Consider the following 22,681-nt stretch of genomic DNA (forward strand, 5'->3'; position numbering starts at 1 on the left):
CTCCTTAATATCAAGTGTCTGCCATTTGATGCTATTTAAATATATATACCAGCCTTTCATTGCAGGTTTTTAATGTCCTTTACTTTTGGCTTTGCATTCACATTTTGTGATTTTTGCCTTGGCAAACAGTCCCCTGCAGAATATATAAAAAAAAAAATACATTGAAAGATATTTACTAATAAGAAAAATGGCACATTTCTCCATTTAGATGGTAATATTTCACTCTAGAAATCTTAAGCGAGCGGTATACTCTCCATTCCCGACCTGTCGCGCGACAGTGTGACGTCATGGAAGCGCCGTAACTATTTATACTCGCGCGTGGTGGTCGCAACACTAGTTGCAGTCTTCTCCTGAACAGAGGTGGCGCTAATGAGGAAAGGCTACCGACTTTGCTGTTTCTACGAACTAGAAGAAGAAGAAAAAGGCAAGCAACGGCAGAACTGGCAGCAGCATTGACGTCAATGTCAACAGTGGCTAAGATGATATTGGAGCCAATGGATGAGGAAGAACAGCTGCTTTTGAGCCTGTTTGCAAAGAAACAAAGAAAAAAGAAGTTGGAATGTTGGTCCTTTGAATAACGCCAGACATAAATATGGTGAGTTCAATATCCTCGTGAAACAAATGAGGATGATAGACGAAGAGAAGCACTTTGAATACTTCAGAATGTCTGCACAACGATTCGATGAGCTACTTCATCAGATCAAGCCTTTCATTCACCATAAAAGAACTCATCTTAACCCAGTAAGTTTACAAGAGAGACTTGCAGTCACTCTGAGAGTCCTGGCATCCGGTACCAGTCAGAATGCAGTTGCTATTGGCGCACTTGCTCGGAAAGCTTGTCCTCGAACTCGCCCATGCATCCTGTTTCCGCTTTGTCGTGCGCCGCTGAAAAAAATAGAGTGGTGCACGACTTCTGGTCGCGCACTTTAAATCCTGGCGCGCCAGCGAGATCTACGTCATTTTGACGTCATGACAGGTCGGGAACGCGACTGTAAGGAGGCCTTTACTATGGAGACTAGGAAAGACTTTCAAAATCAGTGAGCACCTATTGAGCACCATGAATCCAGGAGTGTAGCTTCATGTATATCAATTACTCCTCCTGTGTTACCTTGAATTTGTGAAGAAAGCTTTGTTTTTTTCCCCTATGCTTCCACCGACGAAGTATTCCTTCAACACCAGCTTAAAATTTAGTTTTTGCTGACCTCAACTTCTCACCTGGCTGCAGTGATTTAGTGTACTTCAGGACTTTTATCCCATTTACGGCGGCTATTATATTTCTTCAAAAATATTTGATAATAGGATGCCTAAAAATCTACACATCATTTGGGACAAAACATGGAAAACAATTTCCCAATTGTGTATCTAATCTAGTATACTGTATACTGTATGTCTTCATCATTCTGAAACCAGAACAGCAAATGTTGATGATTTTCACTCCTGCCACCTAAAAAGATGCAAAAATTGATGTTAATATTTTTTAAGTTAGGCTACATAACATAGGTAGAGTAGGAATTAAGCGTAAACAGCATTACTTATCTTGAAACCTTTTTTTGTTGTTGGTACATGCTGAAGTGGAGTTCACAGATTAAAGGCGATATTTCCCAGTAATAGAACTTTTGCTCCATTGATTTGTCGCTCCTGTCAGAGAGACTGGGGGAAAATGAGCCAAAGTTGAAGTTATTCGGGTCTTTTGAGAAACAGCCTGGGTTGGAGCCACTGAAGCCGCCCCCTCTAGGGTTTGTCAGTACACTGTGATATCACAAAAGGGTGAGGTTGCAAGTGTAAAGGCCGATTTATGCTTCTGTGTTAAATTGACGCCGTTGGTACGTATGAAGGTAGGTGGAGATACGACCCTACGATGAGCCTGACGTGCACCTCTCGAAAAATGTAACTGCACTTCACGGCGACGCATGCCGCTCGGCCGTGGCTTGGTAGCGTTGCATTTCCCCTTCTCCATAAACATGAAATCAGGGAGAGGGTTAACGTTTCCTGCTACAGATTTCCCACCGTGGTCAGAAAGCACAGGGGAGACACTTTGTTTCTCCCACTTTGACTCTAGAGTCGCTACTCGCTCCGAAGCTCATCCCCAATACTCACTCACTCTACCACACACATTCCCCACACACACACATGCCGGCCCTGCTATTCTCTTAAAGAGATCGACGCACACACCAACGCACCAGTATAAACTTCAGGCCACTTACGTAGGCTACAGCGAAAGCTCTGCGTGGAGCCTCCGCAGAAGCATAAATCAGTCTTATAGGATTGTGAAGATCCAGGACTTAGCCAAAAAATGTAAACATCTACAACTTCTCAGTCCCTCCCCCCTTTCCGCTAAAGCCCAAAACGGTCTCCTAAGCCCCTCCCCCCACAAGGGAGAATGAATGCGTGTGCATGAGCAGTGATTGACATGCAGTTAGACACCCCCCCCCTGGCCCTGATTGGTGCACCTGAACAGGGAGCTGTGGATTTTTGCAAATCACACTACAGGCTGTAGGTGGTACCAGAGGAGTTGGATTTTTTTAAATGACCTGCTTCATGTAGTTCTACTGGAACATAGGGTCAGTTTCAGTTTCCTGTGGGATCAGACTTTGTCCTGCAGCTTGTACCTGCAGGACAAAGTCCCAGCGGGTCAAACGGTGATCAGGATTAGAGCAGATAATGGCCTGAGCACATGGACAGACTAATTGGTGTATAAGGACCAAGCAGCACCATCACAGGCCTGCACGTTTTTATTTAAATATTTGTCATTTTTATGGATAATGACGCTATTTAAAACGTAACCATCTTTGTCTAAATATACATAAATGTAATAATAACGATCATACATTTGTAATTCATTTTTATTAGAAAATTACAGTAACATTACAGTAACATAACATTAACGCGGCAGACTAAATAGAAGGCAACTTAGTAGACTTATTCAACTGAAATATTATTATTTACCTCTTATTATATGTAATAATAATAAGTTTATTTGATAAAGCACCTTTTCACGGATAAAGTAAAAAAGTGCTTCACATGATAACATTGTTAAAATAAGACCAATGGCATTACATTGAGCAAGCAAAACAAAAAAAGACATTAAATACCAATGGAAATTGAAAATGAAAAAATACCTTAAAACACAAAATTACATCCATAAGAAAAAAACGTCTTCAGCTGCGAGAGCATAAGACAATAGGAAGGGCTAAGGGTTATAATAGGGCAATACACTTTACAGTTTACTATAACTTATTATACTCACTGTATAAGCTGTTGCGTCATGGTATGATATCCCACCTTCCCCATCACCCTTCATTTATACACGTAGGCTAAAGATAGTCCTACTACGCTTGCTGCTCTACTATTGGCTCATTAGCATCGGAAGGCCATGTGTCAGCGTCGGCTGAACAATAGATAGAGGGACATAGAAGGGTAACCGCAACCACAGAGAGAGAGAGAGAGAGAGAGAGAGAGAGAGAGAGAGAGAGAAGGCGAGAGAGAGAGAGAGAGAGAGAGAGAGAGAGAGAGAGAAGGCGAGAGAGAGAGAGAGAGAGAGAGAGAGAAGGCGAGAGAGAGAGAGAGAGAGAGAGAGAGAGAGAGAGAGAGAGAGATACGCACACAAGTCTGGCAGACTGGCAGCATGCTGGTTCAGAGCGGCCGGGAAGGAGATAAGAAGCAGGCTATTTTCTGACGAGTATGGCGTGTTAAAGTGCGACGTTTTGATGTGTATCTCGCCAGAGTCTGGTTCATATTATATTCATTGATGTTCGGTTACGACAAGACTCGCCATAACCGAATGAGGAAACCACTCTGTGCTGCGTTTTCTCGCTTCCTGTAGCTCGGTCCTAGTTGTCACATCCCCCGACGTAGAACTACAGCAGCAGCGGGGGGGGGGGGGGAAAGAAGAGAAGAAAAGCATCAAACAGGCATTATGGTTGCCGGCGACCTCGTGCAGGAGCATCTGCGCGCGGATACCGGCGCACCTGACGACATCGCAGTCGGCAGGAAGACTCCAGAGCTGGAGGGAGCGGCCGAGAGATGCGCGGAGCCGACATACGAAGCAGCAAAGACGGGCGGGGCTGGGGAGACAGACACCGACAGCAGGGCGCTGGAGCAGGAGAAGGAAGTGCCGGCGGATGAGAGAGAGGCGATGCTGCCTAACGGTGGAGGAGGAGAGGCGGAGGAGAAGCAGGGGACAAAGCTAGAGACTAAACTGTACCCGCGCAGGTTCGCCGTGCTCTTAGTTTTCAGCCTGTACTCTTTGGTGAACGCCTTCCAGTGGATCCAGTACAGCATCATAGCCAACGTGTTCACGCGGTACTACGGGGTGACTAACGACAAGGTGGACTGGCTCTCCATCGTCTACATGGTCGTCTACATTCCTCTCATCTTCCCGGCTACCTGGCTGCTGGACCGAAAGGGTCTTCGGCTCACGGCCCTGCTTGGCGCCGGCCTCAACTGCATCGGCGCCTGGCTGAAGTGCGCCAGCGTGAGCCCCGAGCTGTTCGGAGTCACCGTCACTGCGCAGGTCGTCTGCTCCGTGGCGCAGGTGTTCATCCTCGGCCTGCCTTCCCGCGTCGCCTCGGTGTGGTTCGGACCCGGTGAGGTTTCCACCGCGTGCGCCGCGGCCGTGCTGGGGAACCAGGTCAGTGTGTGTGCGCGCGCAACATATTATTGATAGGCTATATTTTATAATGTGTTGGTTAGACATTAAGTGGAATAGATAGCCAATACAATAGAATAAAATATAATAGAGTCATGGAAGAATTGGAGGTGAAGTGAAGAGAGATGGGGCCAGCAGACAGTGGTGGAAAGTAACTAAGTACATTTACTCAAGTAACGTACAAAATTGTGAGGTTTTGTAGGTTACTCTACTTGAGTATTTCCATGTATATTACTTTATACTTCAACTACGTAGCCTGCATTTATCTTGACAGGTTTAGTTACTTAGCAGAGTCAGATTATTAAATAAAAATAGAAATCAAACAATATGATGTTGTTAAGATAGCAATTTAGTATTGGAAATTAGCCACAGCATACTAGCTGCAACATGAAAGTGGTGTATAGTGCATCAATTATAATATAGTATTCTGATTTGGGTTATTCTGCATGATGAATACTTTAACTTGTTGTACTTTAAGTAGCCTATATTTGGATGCTGGTACGTTTGTACTTTTACTTAAGTATGATTTTGAATGCATTTCTACCCTGTGGTATTGCGAGTACTTCTTCCCCCCACTTCCAGCAGAATAGAGTAGGAAAAAAAGTCATGGAAGGGGGATGGAGCCAGTAGAATAGAAGACTAAATAAATAAATGAAATATACTTTAAACTAGGGCTGGGTATCCTTAATGATTTCCTGAATCGATTGAATTCCGATTGGAAATCAATTCGGTTAGGGACATTTCAGTTACAATACCAGTTTTGCTTGGATATAAAAGAGATTCTCAGAGAACTTCTGCTGTGAATTGTACAAGCAAGAAGCAACCCTCAGGTATTTTGTTATAATGCACCAGGTTAATGTTTACATTCAGAATTTATATTATTACTATTAATATTTCTCTCTCTCTCTGTGTCTTTCTATGTCTCTCATCCCTAGTTGGGAACCGCCATAGGCTTCCTGTTACCTCCAGTTTTGGTTCCCAACACGCCCGAGGATGTCGCACTCACGGGTCACAACATCAGCATCATGTTCTACGGCACCGCCGCTGTCTCCACCTTCCTCTTCATCGTCGCCGTCATAGGTAAACACACGCACACACACACACACACACACACACACACACACACACACATATAGACACACACACACACACACACACACACACACATAGACACACACACACACACACACACACACACACACACACACACACACACTGCTTTGCATACTTATTAGGGATTTAACAATACACTCAATTAACCCCAATCCCCATAACAAAAGTGACACACTGAAATTGTATCCTATCATAAATAACAAAAAGTCAATATAAAATAATAAATTATTAGATTTTTAAAAACAAATCACACAAAAATTAAATAAATATAAAAAGAAATCTCTTCAAATAAATAAACTAAGAAGAAGTAGCGATGTCTGAAGTCAAACAAGTTAAATTAAAAGTAGATTCCGCCCTACGCCGTTTAAAAATTGCATCGCCTTTTACACATTTAAATCAATCGAAACCGATTCACGATGCATCGTTACATTCCTAGCCACCATCTGTTTAAGTTGCTGGGGATTTGTCGTACAGTTACCACAAAGTCATGTGAGTTGACTGGAGGAATTGTGTGTGTTTGTGTGTGTGTGTGTCCTCACAAGGATGGAAATATTCCAGAAATCTTCCACAGTGGACATTTTGCTGCTCCTTTAATCTGTAAATGACCAGTTAAGGATCAGCACTTTGAGTTAAGGATTAAGATAAGAATAGGATTAGGTTTAGGTTAAGGAAAGACCTGTGGTGAAGGGTTACGCTTTCATGTATGTCAACGATGTATGCTCCATGCGTGTGTTTTGGCGAGAAAAAGGGTGGAGTTTGTGTTGGTGGGAAGGGTGAAATCACACTGTCGCTTTGAATTGACATCAGAAGATATGCAAACATGCGATGTTGACACTGTGGCTGTGGTTTCAACCAGCCATTCAAATGCAGAAAAAAGTAGAGTCACTGTAACCCTCATTGCTGTATTACACAGTGAGTATGTAAGTTTGACTATAATAAAAGTAGACATGACGTTAATTGGATTATCCACTTCAAGCAAATTTTTTTGTCCTTTGATTTTCATACTGATGGGTTACATAAAGATATAACCTGATCTGTAAAGTACGCTGATATCCATCCAGTGTAACTACTGGTCATGTAGGCAAGACTTGACACTGCTCCGTTAACGGAATACATAAGTATTCAGTGATAACGTATTCAATTATTGAAAGTACATCATAATCAAGACTTGCTTCCCGGAAAAAACGGCCAAATAAGTTGTTTGTTCAAGCAGCAATTATGGCCCATACTTATGTTTATAGTGACAGCGCCCTCTGGTGGACGACAAAGTAAAATATTTCAAACTGTTCTCACTCCCAACTCGACAAATTCTGACGCTTTTCATCTGTAAGATGACGTAGTGATAGTCCAATTTTATCGGCCGGCCGATATATCGGGCCGATATTTGCGTTTTTACGTGTATCGGCATCGGCCGATAAGCGGCTGCTGCGTTCGCAGATAGTTTTTTCCCGGCATTATTTACAGACAGGCGTCCACAGGCAGCTCTGTGTTGCTGGAGATACTGCAGTTCACGTGCAGACCATGCACTGCCCCTCCCCTACTAGCAGAGTGCTGGAAGCCTGCCAGGCTTCCAGCACCATGGCATTCTTAAATTACAAATCAAGCACTTTAATGGCTTTCAATGGCTATTTTTCAGGTTTATTGTTTTCTTAAATTATTACAAAGGACATTTTGTGATGACCTGTCTTATAATATGTCAGCAAGCAACGCATCATCAAGGCTGTGTTGTAGATGTTGATGAAAGCCTTTCACCCTTGCACAGTTAACCATATGCAGTGCACCCATCCATATGATGCACATTGCACACATCATTTGGGTGATATGAATGTAAGATGATTGCAGAAGTGACACTGATCTGTGTTTTTGTTTATTCTTTTTAAAGAAATGACAGAGCAGATTCCCGAAAACAAATCCAGTGTGGCAGGGTTTAATTTTTTATGATGTAAATTGAGGGAGCAAAAGCAGTATCGGCTCCAAATATCGTGTCAAGAAAATCGGCAGCCCGTATCGGTCATCGCCTAAGGCTGATGAAAAATAAATCGGTATCGGCACTAAAAAATCCATATCGGTCGATTCCCTACGTAGTATTAAAAGCGACAGCGGTAGCGAGTCGTATGAAAGACTGAAATGCCGCGTTGGGGTGTTGGATGGGTCAAACATCACAGGACCTTCACCCAGGAGACCGGGGTTCATGTCCCATTCTTGTCCCGTCTGTCACTAAAATGTACATTTTATAACTCCACCCAGGATCTTTCCCCAAACCTAACTGTCCAGTTCTTGTGCTGCATGTCAGTTAAACGTAGGTCCAGACCCAGAGCATCAAAAAGTGACGCCAAGTGCCTTGACCGAGCGTGTCTTAATATGAGGAGACTTTTAGCGTCAATAACAAACGTGACCAAGCGTCCCTATTTGACGCGATGGGAGTGAGAACGTGTTGAAGATTACGCCAGATTTTGGCGTAAGGAGTTAGGTTGGTGTGGGGGGGGGGTGTGTCAAACAAACACGGAACAAACCGAGTTACGTCACGTTCTGTGGACACAAACCCAAATCACAATCTTTTTTTCTAAACTTAACTAATTAGTGTTGGTGCCTAAACATAACCAAACTGCGACTGTTTCACAATGTGAACGCCGTGCTTTTCGGTTTAGATATTAGATTGTATTTCCTGCCACCGCTAGGGGCGCTAATTTATGACACGCTCCTTGTCGGTCATATTCGAGGGTAGAAATAAACAAACTACAGTATCGTATAGTTTGGAGGACCTGTTGTCTAAATCGGGAAGGGCTGCACGATATGAGGAAAATATGCGATGCGCGATAACGTTGTTGAATATCGCGATAACGATATTACTTGCGATAAATTAACAGATATTAAAATGTACTCAGTTCTGCCTTTCTGTTGCTTTCGGTATTCTTCTAAAATACAACACATTGCTTGTTGATATTTAAAACAAATAAAAGGAAATCATTTCTAACATTTTTTTATTGAACACATTGACAATAACCACAATAAGGCACCACTAAAAAAGAATGACAGTTACACTTTAAAGTGCAGTTGTCTACTGATATTTTCTTTCAACTAACATAAAATCTCATAGTGTCTATTGCGATATGTCGGAACCTTTTGCGATATGTATATTAGGCTAGTTGATATCGTGATGATGATAAAAAAAACGATATATTGTGCAGCCCTAAAATCGGGCATAATAAGAAGCTCTCTTGGCTCATTTAGAGGATCCCTGTGTTCATATATTGTGTTTTTTACGGTCTTTGTATTTATGTATTTATGTATTTATCTGGTTGACCAATGAGAGGCCTAGCAAGCTCAACTGTCTGTGTGTTCTGCAGTGATAAAGGACCGCCCTCTCCTCCCTCCCAGTCACTCGCAGGCTGTCCTCCCAAGCTCCCTTTCTGAAGATTACTCCTACAAACAGTCCATCTTCAACCTGATGAAGAATAAAGCATTCGTCCTCCTGCTCGTCAGCTACGGTAAGTGTGAAACATCACCACATCAGTGGGAACCTTTGAGTGGTTTTTAACTAAATCTGGGCCGTGATAGAGTGCCGGATGGCCCCGACCCTTTTTCTAATTCACAATAAAAGGTTACACTTCACTTGAAGGTATCTACATAAGAGTGACATGACACTGTCGTGAACGTGTCGTAAACATTATAAACAAGTCATAAACGTTTATGACATAACGCTTTTTTTAGGAAGTGTCATTCGGTTTTGTCATGACAAGTTATTGTTAGGGTTAGGGTTAGGGTTAGGGGATTAGGGTTAGGGGGGTTAGGGTTAGGGTTCATGTGTCATGACTATGTCATGACAGTGTCATGTCACTCTTAGAGCTGTTACACACCAACCAGACGGCCGACCGTCAGCAGAAAAGCCAGTCGGACTGATCAGTCGGGTCCCGAGGTCCAAAGAAATGCCTCAAAACACACTGAGGCGACTCCGACTTGAGCGTACGCTCTGCACGTAATACGTCTCCATAGCAGTAGGCGGCGCTTCTCTGTATTGTTTCCCAGAAATTGAAAACCGGCAGCTGATTGGACGAACGTGTCACGTGGGTCTTTTTTTCTCCGGAAATTCACAGCCAGACTGTCATGGCAGCTTGTTCAGAATACGATCTCATATTGTACTAAAATAGTTCACCGAAACTTGTTTCTGAAAACATTTTAAGAGAGAAATAGGCCGTGCAGTTGCTGAATCTGTCTTCATTTCAGATCGACAAAGGTCAGTTTAAAAGATTTTCGTCAGATTTTGAGAGGCTCATCCGCTCGCCATTTCCGGGCGAGCCCAAATGAAGGCCGACGGCTCCTCGGACGGACGACGGCACGGAACACACCGAGCAGACTCGAGTCACCGACCTCGCCAGACTGTCCGACGGCCGATTATCGGCTCTGTGTCAGCGCCTTTATGTAGATACCTTCAAGTAAAGTGTTACCCAATAGAAAAACAGCTTCACACTGGGATTTTTTTTGTACTTTGAATGTAAATAATGTACCAGAGTGCATTAAAAAAAACATCAAAATAGAGCTTGTTTATAAAGCCTGACAAAGGTCTGCTCTAAGCCCCGAAAGTCCTCAAATCCTAGAAACGCCCTTGCGTACACACGGCCTTTGCGGGCCGGGTGCTGCGGCTGGATTTGCCTCTCGCAAAGACGCATGAGGACAGCAAACGTTGAGAGGGTGGAAACGGGCAATTTAATGAAAACTGGAAGGATGAATTTGGCTTTTTTTGCCACCTCATACCAATCCTAAACCACTGTGTTTAATTTAACCAAATGACAATTGTTGTATGCAAGGTTGTTTTGATCTGATAAATACTGAAGGAGGTTTATTAACTGGCCCCTGGCCTTCTGTCAGTTTGCAAAAGTGTAAGCAAAGCAAGTTGAGCATCCCTGTTTTACAGCATTTTGTGGACTCTCAGATCCAATTTTGTTGCCGTATCGTATTCTTGGGAGCCGTTGCTCGTTTATAGTCTACATTTTTAACTAAATCCTTAACCCGTCGGACCCAAAAAGCCTCTTAAAAACACTTAAAAGATACACCAGCACTGAGAACTGGAGGTGTCTGTGTGATAAGTTGAAAGGCCACCAGGCCCCGTTTAAACCTGCTGAGGAACGTTTGCTGAAATTTGAACTCCGGAAACGGAGCGTTTCCCCCCGGAGAGACATCATTAGGGCCACTTTGAGGCTGACGGCGTTCTTCTGCCCTCTCATGTTCCTCGCGTGACCATCTCATGGCTCGTGTTGTTTGACGTGACTCCCCGATGTGTGACAGGCAGCACAACACACACTTCACAACTCAACCAGGTTTTTTTTTTTCCTGCATAGAGGATTTTTTTTTAGGAGAGAGGAAGGTTTTAGCCAGCCCTAAAGGAAAATTACCAGCACCAAAATGATAAGCATTGAGAATGAAGCAATTCAAATCCACTCCAAACATGTTTCAGAGCAATATACCCAGACAACTCAAAGCACAGAACATAAACTTGAATATGAGAGCTAATCTCAGTTTGATCTCTAGATTCAGGCTGTACCGGACTCTCCCGGGTATGACTTGTTTAACCAGTTTTGTTAATTTGGGTTTTATTTACTGAAGAATAATATACAGAAATAGATAACAGGCAAATGCATAGATTTCTGTCAAATAAGGAAACACAGACTCTTTGCCTTTACAGTACGTGGACCAATCATACTCACTGCCGTGCGTAGTCGTCATCCCCCCCCCACGCAGTCGAGCTGACTCTCCCTCTGCATTTGGCAGGCCGACTTAAAGGCATACTATGTAACTTTTCCCTCTTCGGTCCCCCTACAGGTTGTCTCATTGGAACTACAGCTCGCGTGGCTGTAGTTCCAATGAGACAACCTGTAGGGGGACTGAAGAGGGAAAAGTTACATAGTATACCTTTTAAAAGAAGAGATTGAGTAATGTCATACTCATTTGACCTGCATGCATAATGTCTCTCTCTGTCACTCGGCAACAGCCAATCAGGGATGCACACGCACACACACACACACACACACACACACACACACACACACACACACACACACACACACACACACACACACACACACACACACTCACAGCCAGTCATGACAGCTAGACACACTGTGGGATAGACGGACGGAGATAGTTGTATGCCAAAAAAAAATTCTATTTAATAACATTTATGTGTGTGTCGATTAATTAATCAATTAGCTGTTTGGTCTGTAAAATGTCAAGAAACGAAGTGAGCGAGGGAAATTGGAACTACTAATGGAATGCAGCCTTTGTATCTGTTTGCTTGCAGGTATAATGACTGGCTCCTTCTACTCTGTCTCCACACTTCTCAACCAGATGATCATGTCCTGCTATGAGGTAAAAAAAAAACACAAACACAAACAACTGGGAGTTAATGATGAGGGAATGAAAACTCTGTAATCTCAGAATTGGCCTCACTCCTGTCTTCTTACCCCGGGTTTTAAAGGACGGCCCTCTTTACAACCATTACGTTATTTCTATCTATGACTGGGACATCATCTTTACGGCATTAAAAAGCTTTTTAGCTGCTTCACACATCAGGAGTGGCTCTAGGAATTATGATAGTCGCTGACTTGGTCCAATGGTTGGTTTGTCATCCAACACTTTGGTCCAGAGTGAATATCTTGACAGCTATACGAGATGGACTGGAATGAAATTTGGTGCAGATCTTCATTTTCTGCAGACGGTGAATGTCCAGCTTCAGTTTTCCACTTGTACAATACCTCAGTTATTAACAGAATACCTCAAAAGGTAATAACAGAATGCACGTGAAATCATTTTGCAGCACCTCTACTCTGGTGTTCCCATTCCCATGTTTAAAATGTACATAAAAACAGGTGGATGAAACCTTTACGGTGGATGGAAAGACCGACCGAGAGAGAAAGAGAGGCACTGAGAGAAAAAACAACAGAGACACTTCTGACGGCTTTGATTAGACATGAGCTTATTGTCTGAGTTCATTAGCTGTGTTCACGCATGCCTGCGGCCCACCGTAACACACTCAGTGTGCACACACACACGCACACAGACACACACACACACACACACACACACGCAAAAGAAGCAAAAGGATGGAGAGAAAGACTGATTCACTCACTCTAAACCACTTCCTTCTCCCTCTCTCTCTCACACACACACACACACACGCAAAAGAAGCAAAAGGATGGAGAGAAAGACTGATTCACTCACTCTAAACCACTTCCTTCTCTCTATATCTCTCTCACACACACACACACACACACACACACACACACACACACACACACACACATGCAAAAGAAGCAAAAGGATGGAGAGAAAGACTGATTCACTCACTCTAAAACACTTCCTTCTCCCTCTCTCTCTCAAACACACACACACACACACACACACACACACACACACACAGACTGACTTACTGAAATGCTTATGCTCATTCAGTTTGTTTTTCTTAGCAGTACACACTATATCCCTGTCACACACACACACTTAGAGATGTTCACCCCTCCATGAACTTATAAAACCTGTCAGATGACTTTACAGCTCTCTCCCACCAGACAAGCTGTAAATCCCTGACTCCCCCGAGCTAACAACCCTCACACATACATACATACACACTTACAAACATGTGACTGGCTTAAAGTCCACCTGGAAGTGCAACCTTAACGTTTCGGCTCAGATTTGATGAGTTTAAAGGAGCACAAAAGCATTTGTAAATGACAGCTGTTTGTTCCCACTTAGGCTATATTAACTCCTCTCCTCTCCTCTCCTCTCCTCTCCTCTCCTCTCCTCTCCTCTCCTCTCCTCTCCTATCTCTCCTCTCCTATCTCTCCTCTCCTCTCCTCTCCTCTCCTCTCCTCTCCTCTCCTTTCCTTTCCTCTCTTCTCCTCTCCTCTCCTCTCCTCTCCTCTCCTCTCCTCTCCTCTCCTCTCCTTTCCTTTCCTCTCTTCTCTTCTCCTCTCTTGTCTCTCCTCTCCTCTCCTATCTCTCCTCTCCTCTCCTTTCCTTTCCTCTCTTCTCTTCTCCTCTCTTGTCTCTCCTCTCCTCTCCTCTCCTCTCCTCTCCTCTCCTCTCCTCAGAACCAGGAGTTGAATGCTGGGAGAATTGGTCTGACTCTGGTTGTTGCTGGAATGGTCGGCTCCATCCTCTGTGGTCTGTGGCTGGACCACACAAAGACATACAAGTAGGAAACGCATTCACACACTTTTCCCACCTGTTCATTTTAGGACAATTTCTCACAAACGCATACATAGATTGTATTGTAATGTAGCCGATTTTTGTGAATAGTAAAAAAAAAACTTAGTGGCTCTAAAAACAAATCAGGCTTAGATATTGCATGGTCAAAAGTATGTGGACACACCCCTGGTTGAAGGGCTACTGGCCGCTGATGTTGGGCGGTTAGGCCTGGCTCACAGTCAGCGTTTAAGTCCATCTCTTAAGTGTCGGATGTGGTTGAGGTCGGGGCTTTGTGCAGGGCAGTCAAGTTGGAATTTAGAGCTGCAAAGATTATTGTTAGTGGTCAACTATTATTAATATAACTACTATAATTAATCGGCAACTATTTTGGTAAGTGATTCCCCGGTTTGAGTCATTTATTATGGAAAATAAAAGTCAAAATTCTCTGATTCCAGCTTCTTAAATGTGAATATTTTCTAGTTTCTTTCTTCCTCTGTGACTCAAGATTCAAGCTCTACCGATTCAAAATCGATTAATAGAATTCCAAAAATCCCCCCAAAAAATGTTTTTTAATTATGTCTACTGCAATCACGTGGGAAAAGTAACTACATTTACATACTGTGAATCGTTTTTTGAATCGAGAATCGTTTTTGAATCGAAAAATCGATTTTGAATCGAATTGTGAGCCTAAAAATCGATATCGAATCGAATCGTGACATTTTCTGAATTGTGCACCCCTACCAAACAAGTTATCGATTAATTGAGAAAGCAATCAACAGATTATTAGACAATCGTCTAATAATCGTTGCAGCCCTATTGGAGATCGTCTGCTCCATGTGAGCATCGATTACTGCCCGTCGCCCCCGGGAGTCGGCAACCCGGGCGTTGTTCTGGACTCCACCCTCTCATTTCAGTCGCACAGCAAATCTGCTTACTACCATCTCAAAACTATCTCCAGACGCCGCTCATCACCAACATAGTCTGTGGCGGAGACCCTCATCCATGCCTTCATAACCCTAACCAGCTCTGCTTCTCTTCAGGATATGAAAAAAAGGCTAATTTGAAAACATTTCATTGAGCTATTTACCTCAGACGAAGTCAGACAAAATCACCTCGTCCCTGTTTAAATATTTGTTGGACCCACAGACAGACGTAAAGGGTGACCAATAGCATTGATTCATTACAAAAAATTTGAAATGACAAAATATGGAGATACAAGGTTTCTGCCTGACAGTGACGATAAACATATTTAAAAAAAAATCCTCAAAACCCACCTGTTCACCACAGCCTCCGCACTCAGTTAAATCCTGTTATTCCCTGCAAACTTTGCCACCACTAAGTCCATTTATTTATTTAGTTTCGTACGTTCTGTTTCTGTCGGTTCTTCTCGAAAGTTCTTCGTCATCAAACTGGGAAACCCATGTCTTTATGGAGCTGGCTTTGTTTATGGGAGCGCAGAGTTGAAAGAAGGTATTTGTCTAGTTTATCGTTGTTTGCTGAAGCATTAAGATTTTCTCTTCATTGGAACTAAGGCGGGCGTGTCCACATACCTTTGGCCATACAGTGTAATATCAGATTTCATATCAGCTTTCATGTGAGAACAAAACAGCTGGAAGGTTAAATAAGGTCAACTGAAACCCGAGACAACCTAGTTGGAGGAATTTAAAGTGCTCATATTGTGCTTTTTGGCTTTTTTCCCCTTTCCTTTATTGTGTTATATATATATATATATATATATATATATATATTTTTTATTTTTTATTTTTATTTTTATAAAGCCCAAAGTCAAAGACTTACCATCTCCAACAGAAAACACTGTTCACAAACTGCTCCAAACAGCTCTATTGTAGTCCAGCCTTTACTTCAGAGACAAACGTGGTCACTTTGGAACACACGTTATAATGCTCGCCTAGCTGCTAGCGTGGCACGCCCTCATACTCTGCTTCTGACTGGCTAGTAGTCCTTACCTAGGTACTGTCAGGGCACGCCCTCATACTCTGCTTCTGACTGGCTAGTAGTCCTTACCTAGCTACTGTCAGGACACGCCCTCATACTCTGCTTCTGACTGGCTAGTAGTCCTTACCTAGCTAGTGTCAGGACACGCCCTCATACTCTGCTTCTGACTGGCTAGTAGTCCTTACCTAGGTACTGTCAGGACACGCCCTCATACTCTGCTTCTGACTGGCTAGTAGTCCTTACCTAGGTACTGTCAGGGCACGCCCTCATACTCTGCTTCTGACTGGCTAGTAGTCCTTACCTAGCTACTGAGCATGTGTGACTCCCAACAAAGATGGAACAGAAGTGAGATGTCTCACTCTGTAGCTAAAACAGAGAGCTCAACACACAGGGTGAAAAGAGGAGCTGCAGCAATGTGCAGTACAACAAAGATATGGTGTTTTTTGAAAATTAAACCATGTAAATTATGAACCTGAAAATGAGCATAATATGCACTTTAAGAGAAATGAAATCCCGACCCCACCTAAACCTGTAGGTTTAGTCAGATCAGGTTCTATTTCTGTGAGCAGAGTTTAATGTGCCTCTGTAGTTTTTGCCAGTAAAATCCAAAGAATGGGATGTTTTCATCCATTGAAACGCAACTTTACAACACAAGTGGGAGGAAAATTATTCCTAGCTTGAGATGGCAGAGGATGTTCTCAGAAGTAACTAGGGCTGCACGATATATCTTTTTTTAATTGTCATCGCGATATTAGCTAGCCCAATACACATATGGCTGTGGCATATCGTGAAAGACTAAATTTTAAAATGTAACTGTCATTCTTTTTTTAAGGCTTCTTTTTATATTCAGTTGAGTTTGTTCAATAAAAGAAAGTTGGAAAAGATTTTCTTTTATTTGTTTTAAAATCAACTAGCAATAGTTTTATTTTAGCAGAATACTGAAAGCAGCAGAACTGAGTACACTGTGATATCTGTTTGTCTATCATAAGCAATATCGTTATCGCAATATTCAACAACATTTCTATGTTTATAGTTTTCCTCATATCGTGCAGCGCTAGAAGTCACACGTTGTTTTTTGATTGGTGACTAATCTCCTGTCACAGAAAGTAATGAGATGAGTGAGAGCCTCTGACGTGTTTGTGCTCTACAGGATGACCACCCTGATCGTGTACGGCCTGTCGTTTCTGGGCATGGTGGTCTTCACCTTCACACTGAACCTCAACAACATCTACCTGGTCTTCGTCACTGCTGGAGCCCTGGGGTAAGGGTAATGACACGCTTAGTTACGTGCTGTACCGCATTTTTTGCACATTATAGATTTATATTATATATACAGTACCGTTCAAAAGTTTGGACACACTTTCTTAGCCTGGTCCTACCAGACTCTGGTCCATTAGCCTGGTCCTACCAGACTCTGGTCCACTAGCCTGGTCCTACCAGACTCTGGTCCATTAGCCTGGTCCTACCAGACTCTGGTCCATTAGCCTGGTCCTACCAGACTTTGGTCCACTAGCCTGGTCCTACCAGACTCTGGTACATTAGCCTGGTCCTACCAGACTCTGGTACACTAGCCTGGTCCTACCAGACTCTGGTACATTAGCCTGGTCCTACCAGACTCTGGTCCATTTCATTGGTCCAGAGAGTCTGGCCACTCTCCATTGACAAGTGTTAACTTCCTTGAAGGCGGGTACTCTGTTGAAGTTTAAAACTATTGGATCTGCCCAGAGCCACTCTGGATCTGCCATAACCAATCGCTAACGTTTGGTCATGACGTCGGCTTAGCATCGCAAGCGTTAGCCTTAGCTAACTTCACCACTAACGGAGCGAGCTGGAAAATCAAACTGTTCCCGAACCCCGTGGGGAGGAGGGCCACAACATCATGGCCACCAACACAACTCAGCAGAGATCGGTCTTGTTCGGGCTTTAACTTCTGGATATTCGGGCTTTGCTTGCATCTTTCTCCGCCACCATTATGGAACTACAACTCAAACTAGCGCACAACCTCAACGTCATCGTTCTCAGCCACTCCCTCTGTTCGCTGATTGGACCGGTAAAGATTTGACCGGAGAAAACCCGCGAATATACCGCAAACCCAGACGGAGTACTGAAGGAAAATGAAAATTGAGCGGAAGTACGTAGGAGCGCAGAGCCAGTCTAACACTTTCTCAAGTTTGGACACACTTTCTCATTCATGTGAATAGGAAACTGGGTCCAAACCTTTGACTGGTACTGTATATCTTCTTATATATTTAGAGTGTACGATCTAGGGCCACTCCTGAGGCCACGCCTACAATGTTGCATAGAGACCGAACGCATCGCGTCATACTCTGAAAGCCACGCCCACCTGGGGCAGGGAAACACTCTCCGCTCTCCATTGACTTGTATTGAAGGGGCCTCATCGTCAGTTTTGTCTGCTAGCAAACAACAGAAAAATGCTGCTGTGTGGTGATACTCACCACCAACAGGGTAAATGACCCGTGACTTAAGTTTTTGTAAGCTGCCGACCTGAAAAACAGAACTTTTATGAAGTCAAAAGTGAACACAGACGTGAGGAATCAGCAGGGAGAAAGGGAAGACTGTTACGATATGTTACGTCTGCAGCAAGCATTTTGTTACCAAGTCAAATATCCAAATGTCAGTTTTAGCCTAACTATCTGTCTGTAAGTCAAGCTAACACACGTAACATCGGACATATCGTTAGTAAGGTTAGTGTCAGGATCCCTGATGCACCTTCAGTTGTGGCACTCACAATTTCATTATATGGGTCTCTCCGCACTGGCCATAAACGTTTATCTTATCGTATCCATCTTATCTTCTTTGTAATATTGTGCACATGACAATGAATACCTTGAAACTGATGAGTCTGACGTCTGCGTTTCAGGTTCTTCATGACGGGTTATCTGCCTCTGGGCTTTGAGTTCGGAGTGGAGATCACCTACCCGGAGTCTGAAGGAACGTCGTCGGGACTCCTCAATGCTTTTGCTCAGGTATCACAAAGTTCCTCAAAAGTGACCAAAAGGTGCTACAGGACTTCCTTTCACATTCATTAAGTGTGTGTCTGTGTGTTTGTATGTGCCCACAGCTATTTGGAATCATTTTCACGCTGATTCAGGGCAAACTGACCACAGACTACAAGCCACTGATTGGAAATATCTTCCTCTGCGCCTGGATCTTCTTGGGAATACTGCTCACTGGTAGGCTGTGTGTGTGTGTGTGTGTGTGTGTGTGTGTGTGTGTGTGTGTGTGTGTGTGTGTGTGGGTGTGTGTGGGTGTGTGTGTTCATCTGTGCAAGTCAAATTAAATATTAGAAATGTAACGTTTCCTTGTTTCATGTTCCAGCCTTAATTAAGTCAGAACTGAAAAGACACAATGTCAACATGGGAGCAGACAGCAACCAGCTGCAAGCAGTAAGTACACAAAAACACACGCACACACGCACAAAGATCTTGTCACATTCGTTGGCCACACCTTGCACAAGTCGGCTATAACTGCGCTATGTTTTCCTGCATATTTTTCATTGTTAGAAACAAGTTGGATCAGTCTTTGAGCAGTCTGACAGAGGCATTTTTTTCAGTTCAGGTTTTAAGAAAAGGAACATTTTAATGAAAGAAAACCAATAGGAACTGTAGAACATTTCAGAACATGGAAGTAGCTTTTGATCCCAGAAGATGTTCTCTGCTTTCAGTACTTTAAAGATTATTTTTGGGGCATTTTTAGGCCTTTATTGACAGGACAGCTGAAGAAATGAAAGGGGAGAGACAGAGAGAGAGGGGGGGAATGACATGCAGCAAAGGGCTGCAGATCGGAGTTGAACCCAGGCCCTTTGTGTTGAGGACTAAGCCTCTATATGTGGGCGCCTGCTCTACCAACTGAGCTACCCGGGCACCCTGCTTTCAGTATTTTGGTGTATTTGTTGACATTCTGGATGATGGATTTCTTTCAGCATTTTGAAAAAATATATCAAATGTACCCAAAATCTTTATTCATTTTCACACACTTTGCTCTACCATTTCCTTTTTCTTTCTATCTCTCATCCCTTCTTTTCCCCGGTGGAGTGCCCTTTACAGAGGACAGCTATTAATCTTTGTTCAGTATTTCTCTCTCCTTCTGGCGTCCCGCGGAGCGACCTTAAGACGGGACAGGTTCTTGAACCTTTCTGTACTCTTCCCTGAACAGAGTGCCATGTCACTTTGGACATTAAATCTCTTTTGTCCTTCTGTTCTGGCAAACAAACGTTCCTCTCTAGTCCCTACACAAACAAAGCTATAAAATCTTCTTGAACCTCACTTCGCCACCAGCCCATTATCTCTTATGGTTTCTGAAGCACCCTCCAGACAAGCCAGGCCATTAAATCTGTTTCTGTTTCTGGACTCTTCAATCAGTCTTCATGTTCCCACCGTCCTGCTGAGTCACTGTTGGAGTGCCCTTCAGAGGAGGACATTGATTAAAGCCATCCTCTCCTTTCTCGTCATCGTTAGTGAAGAGGTTTCCAACTTAAGCTCATGCTTTCCCTCTGAGATCACAGAATCAAGTTTGAGGTTTGCGGGATAAATTATGAGATAGGAAATTGATAATAATATCTCACATGTATCTCATTATGTTTTCAGATTTTTTTTCTTTCTGCTTTTCACTTGTGGAAATCTCAGTTTTGTCCAACTATGCAGGATTTCTATTTAGTTTTTATTTGTCGCCACCTGGTGGTATTATAGAGAAAGAAATTGAGATGAATGGACTGAAAGCAATACAAGACTGCAACTATTTTCACCGGTATTGATGAATTTTTCTGCAGAATAATTTGAAAGACGCTACAATCACGATAACGAGACTTATCAAACTCCCACATCTTGTTGTTAACTCAAACCTCGTGTTGTAGATATAAAATGAAGAATGATGCTGCAACTGCGTGGCCCGTTTTTGTGTCAGGTTTATTAAGAAAACGAATACGAGCGAATTCACAAAAGAATTGCATGGCTTTTGCGGCCGGTAAACCTGCACAAATGAGACGAAAGGAAACCAAAATTGGCCCCTTTCTATAAAAAATGAACTTCCTTGCAAAAGCAAGATCACGGCCAGTCACAGTGAAATAATTAGCGTCATCAGCGACTTTGTGACAATGAAGCACATTTATAATTGGTGTCCTCTGCTTCAAACCACGCCATCCTCATCATATTTCATTTATCAGCGCCCTGTTGACCAGTTGAACAGGTCAGCAGTTTGAAATACCTGGGACTCGTTATAGACAATAAACTTAACTTCAAGGAACATGTCACTGCCATCCAGAAACACGCACAACAAAGACTACACATCGTACGCAAACTGAAAGCCCTTTCTGTTGCCCCCCCGACCTCCTGCTCCTACTTTACAAAAGCATCATCCAACCCACCCTGCTGCACTGCTCACCCTGTTTTTACACAATGCTAACCGCCAACTGCAAGAACAAACTAAAATCACACATGTTGCCTCCAAGATAATCAGTCTCCCCACACCCAGCCCATCAGACATGAATGACACAGCCATCGCACGCCTTAGCACGTACAATAGCAGCTGACACAGGCCATCCCCTAAATCTATTCTTCACACTACTTCAATCCAGCCACAGATACAGAGCACAGAACTGGACTAAAGCCTATTTCAAAAAACTATTTGTCCCCACCGCCATCACAGTGCTGAACAAACTGTAATAATGCCACCGCCACCTCAGTTACTTTGTAGTTTTCACATTTGATGTTGTCTATGTGGGTGTCTTAATGTGATTTTTTTGTATATGTGTTACATGTTTTATGTGTTTTTATATGTGTTGTTGTGCTATGGAACATGAAAAGAAGATGGGTGGAAATGATTATCCCTATGGGACAATAAAGACTATCTTAACCTCATTAAAGTGAACGCTACACCATTATAATGTCTGTCTCATTCATCCCTGGCTGTTCTAAACTGCAACAAGTGCTTGAGGACTTTGTCTTGCTGGGCGCTATCTGAATGCCTGTCTCTCTTTCTGTCTCCTAGGTTCCTACTGAGTGTCCCGGGGACTGCCCTTCAGAAAAGAAAACCAACGGAGTCAAGATGGAACAGTCCATCAGCTTCTCCCGCGAAACGACGCTGTGACCGGCCAAGTCACTGGATTGCAGCACGACCAAAGAAACTCCCTGCTGTCCTGGGAAACTGGTCGGCACCGCACTCGCAAATGTGAAATACCTCGCGGTGCACTTTGATTTTTTTTTTATTGCCAATCTCCTAGACAATTTGGAAAGGTGGAGGCTCTGGATGTGATGCTAATTCTAATCAAGCACAGCCACAGTATAGAGTGGATTCAAGCCAGGTACATGACCAACAAGGCCCAGAGGATCAGCGCTCCCACCTATCCTCCGATTTACCGAACTTTGGGTTTCATTAAGGATTAGTCTCGCATTGCCAGACCTTCCTCAACATTACTGTGGAGGAGGGTCTGGCTAGTCCACACAGCATTATGGGATGGGAGAAAAACGTGCTGTTGTTTATTGGCATTTCTTTAAACCAATCACAGTCGTCTTGGGCAGCACTGAGTGCGGGACACAACGGCGGTGCCTCTGCAAAATAGCCTCAGGAAGGAACTTGTTTTGGTGGAACATGTGTACGTTCAAAAGTAGTTTTAGTCGTGCAACAGAAAACTCAGATTGGACAGATAGTCTAGCTAGCTGTCTGGATTACCCTGCAGAGATCTGAGGAGCAGTTACCCATAGTCCTCAGAAATCCACCGGAGGTTAGAATTACAACACAAAGAAAGAGGAAGTTGAAGGACATCCT

At 43.3% G+C, this 22,681-nt stretch overlaps 1 protein-coding gene across 1 annotated transcript in view; it reads left to right on the forward strand.

The window, feature by feature from the left end:
* The window catches only part of flvcr1 (FLVCR heme transporter 1), a 26,696-nt gene extending 4,315 nt beyond the window's left edge, over positions 1–22,381 (forward strand). Inside the window, exons 2-11 of the mRNA XM_031307899.2 lie at positions 3,662–4,630; positions 5,584–5,728; positions 9,109–9,249; positions 12,057–12,124; positions 13,846–13,949; positions 17,049–17,159; positions 18,780–18,885; positions 18,981–19,092; positions 19,238–19,305; positions 21,905–22,381. Of these exons, the coding sequence (XP_031163759.1) occupies positions 3,917–4,630; positions 5,584–5,728; positions 9,109–9,249; positions 12,057–12,124; positions 13,846–13,949; positions 17,049–17,159; positions 18,780–18,885; positions 18,981–19,092; positions 19,238–19,305; positions 21,905–22,003 (1,668 nt within the window). The 5' untranslated portion in view covers positions 3,662–3,916 and the 3' untranslated portion in view covers positions 22,004–22,381. The remainder of the gene's footprint in view (positions 1–3,661; positions 4,631–5,583; positions 5,729–9,108; positions 9,250–12,056; positions 12,125–13,845; positions 13,950–17,048; positions 17,160–18,779; positions 18,886–18,980; positions 19,093–19,237; positions 19,306–21,904) is intronic.
* Positions 22,382–22,681: the final 300 nt, after the last annotated feature.

The sequence above is a fragment of the Sander lucioperca genome, chromosome 19, assembly GCF_008315115.2.
Source record: "Sander lucioperca isolate FBNREF2018 chromosome 19, SLUC_FBN_1.2, whole genome shotgun sequence".
NCBI lineage: Eukaryota > Metazoa > Chordata > Actinopteri > Perciformes > Percidae > Sander > Sander lucioperca.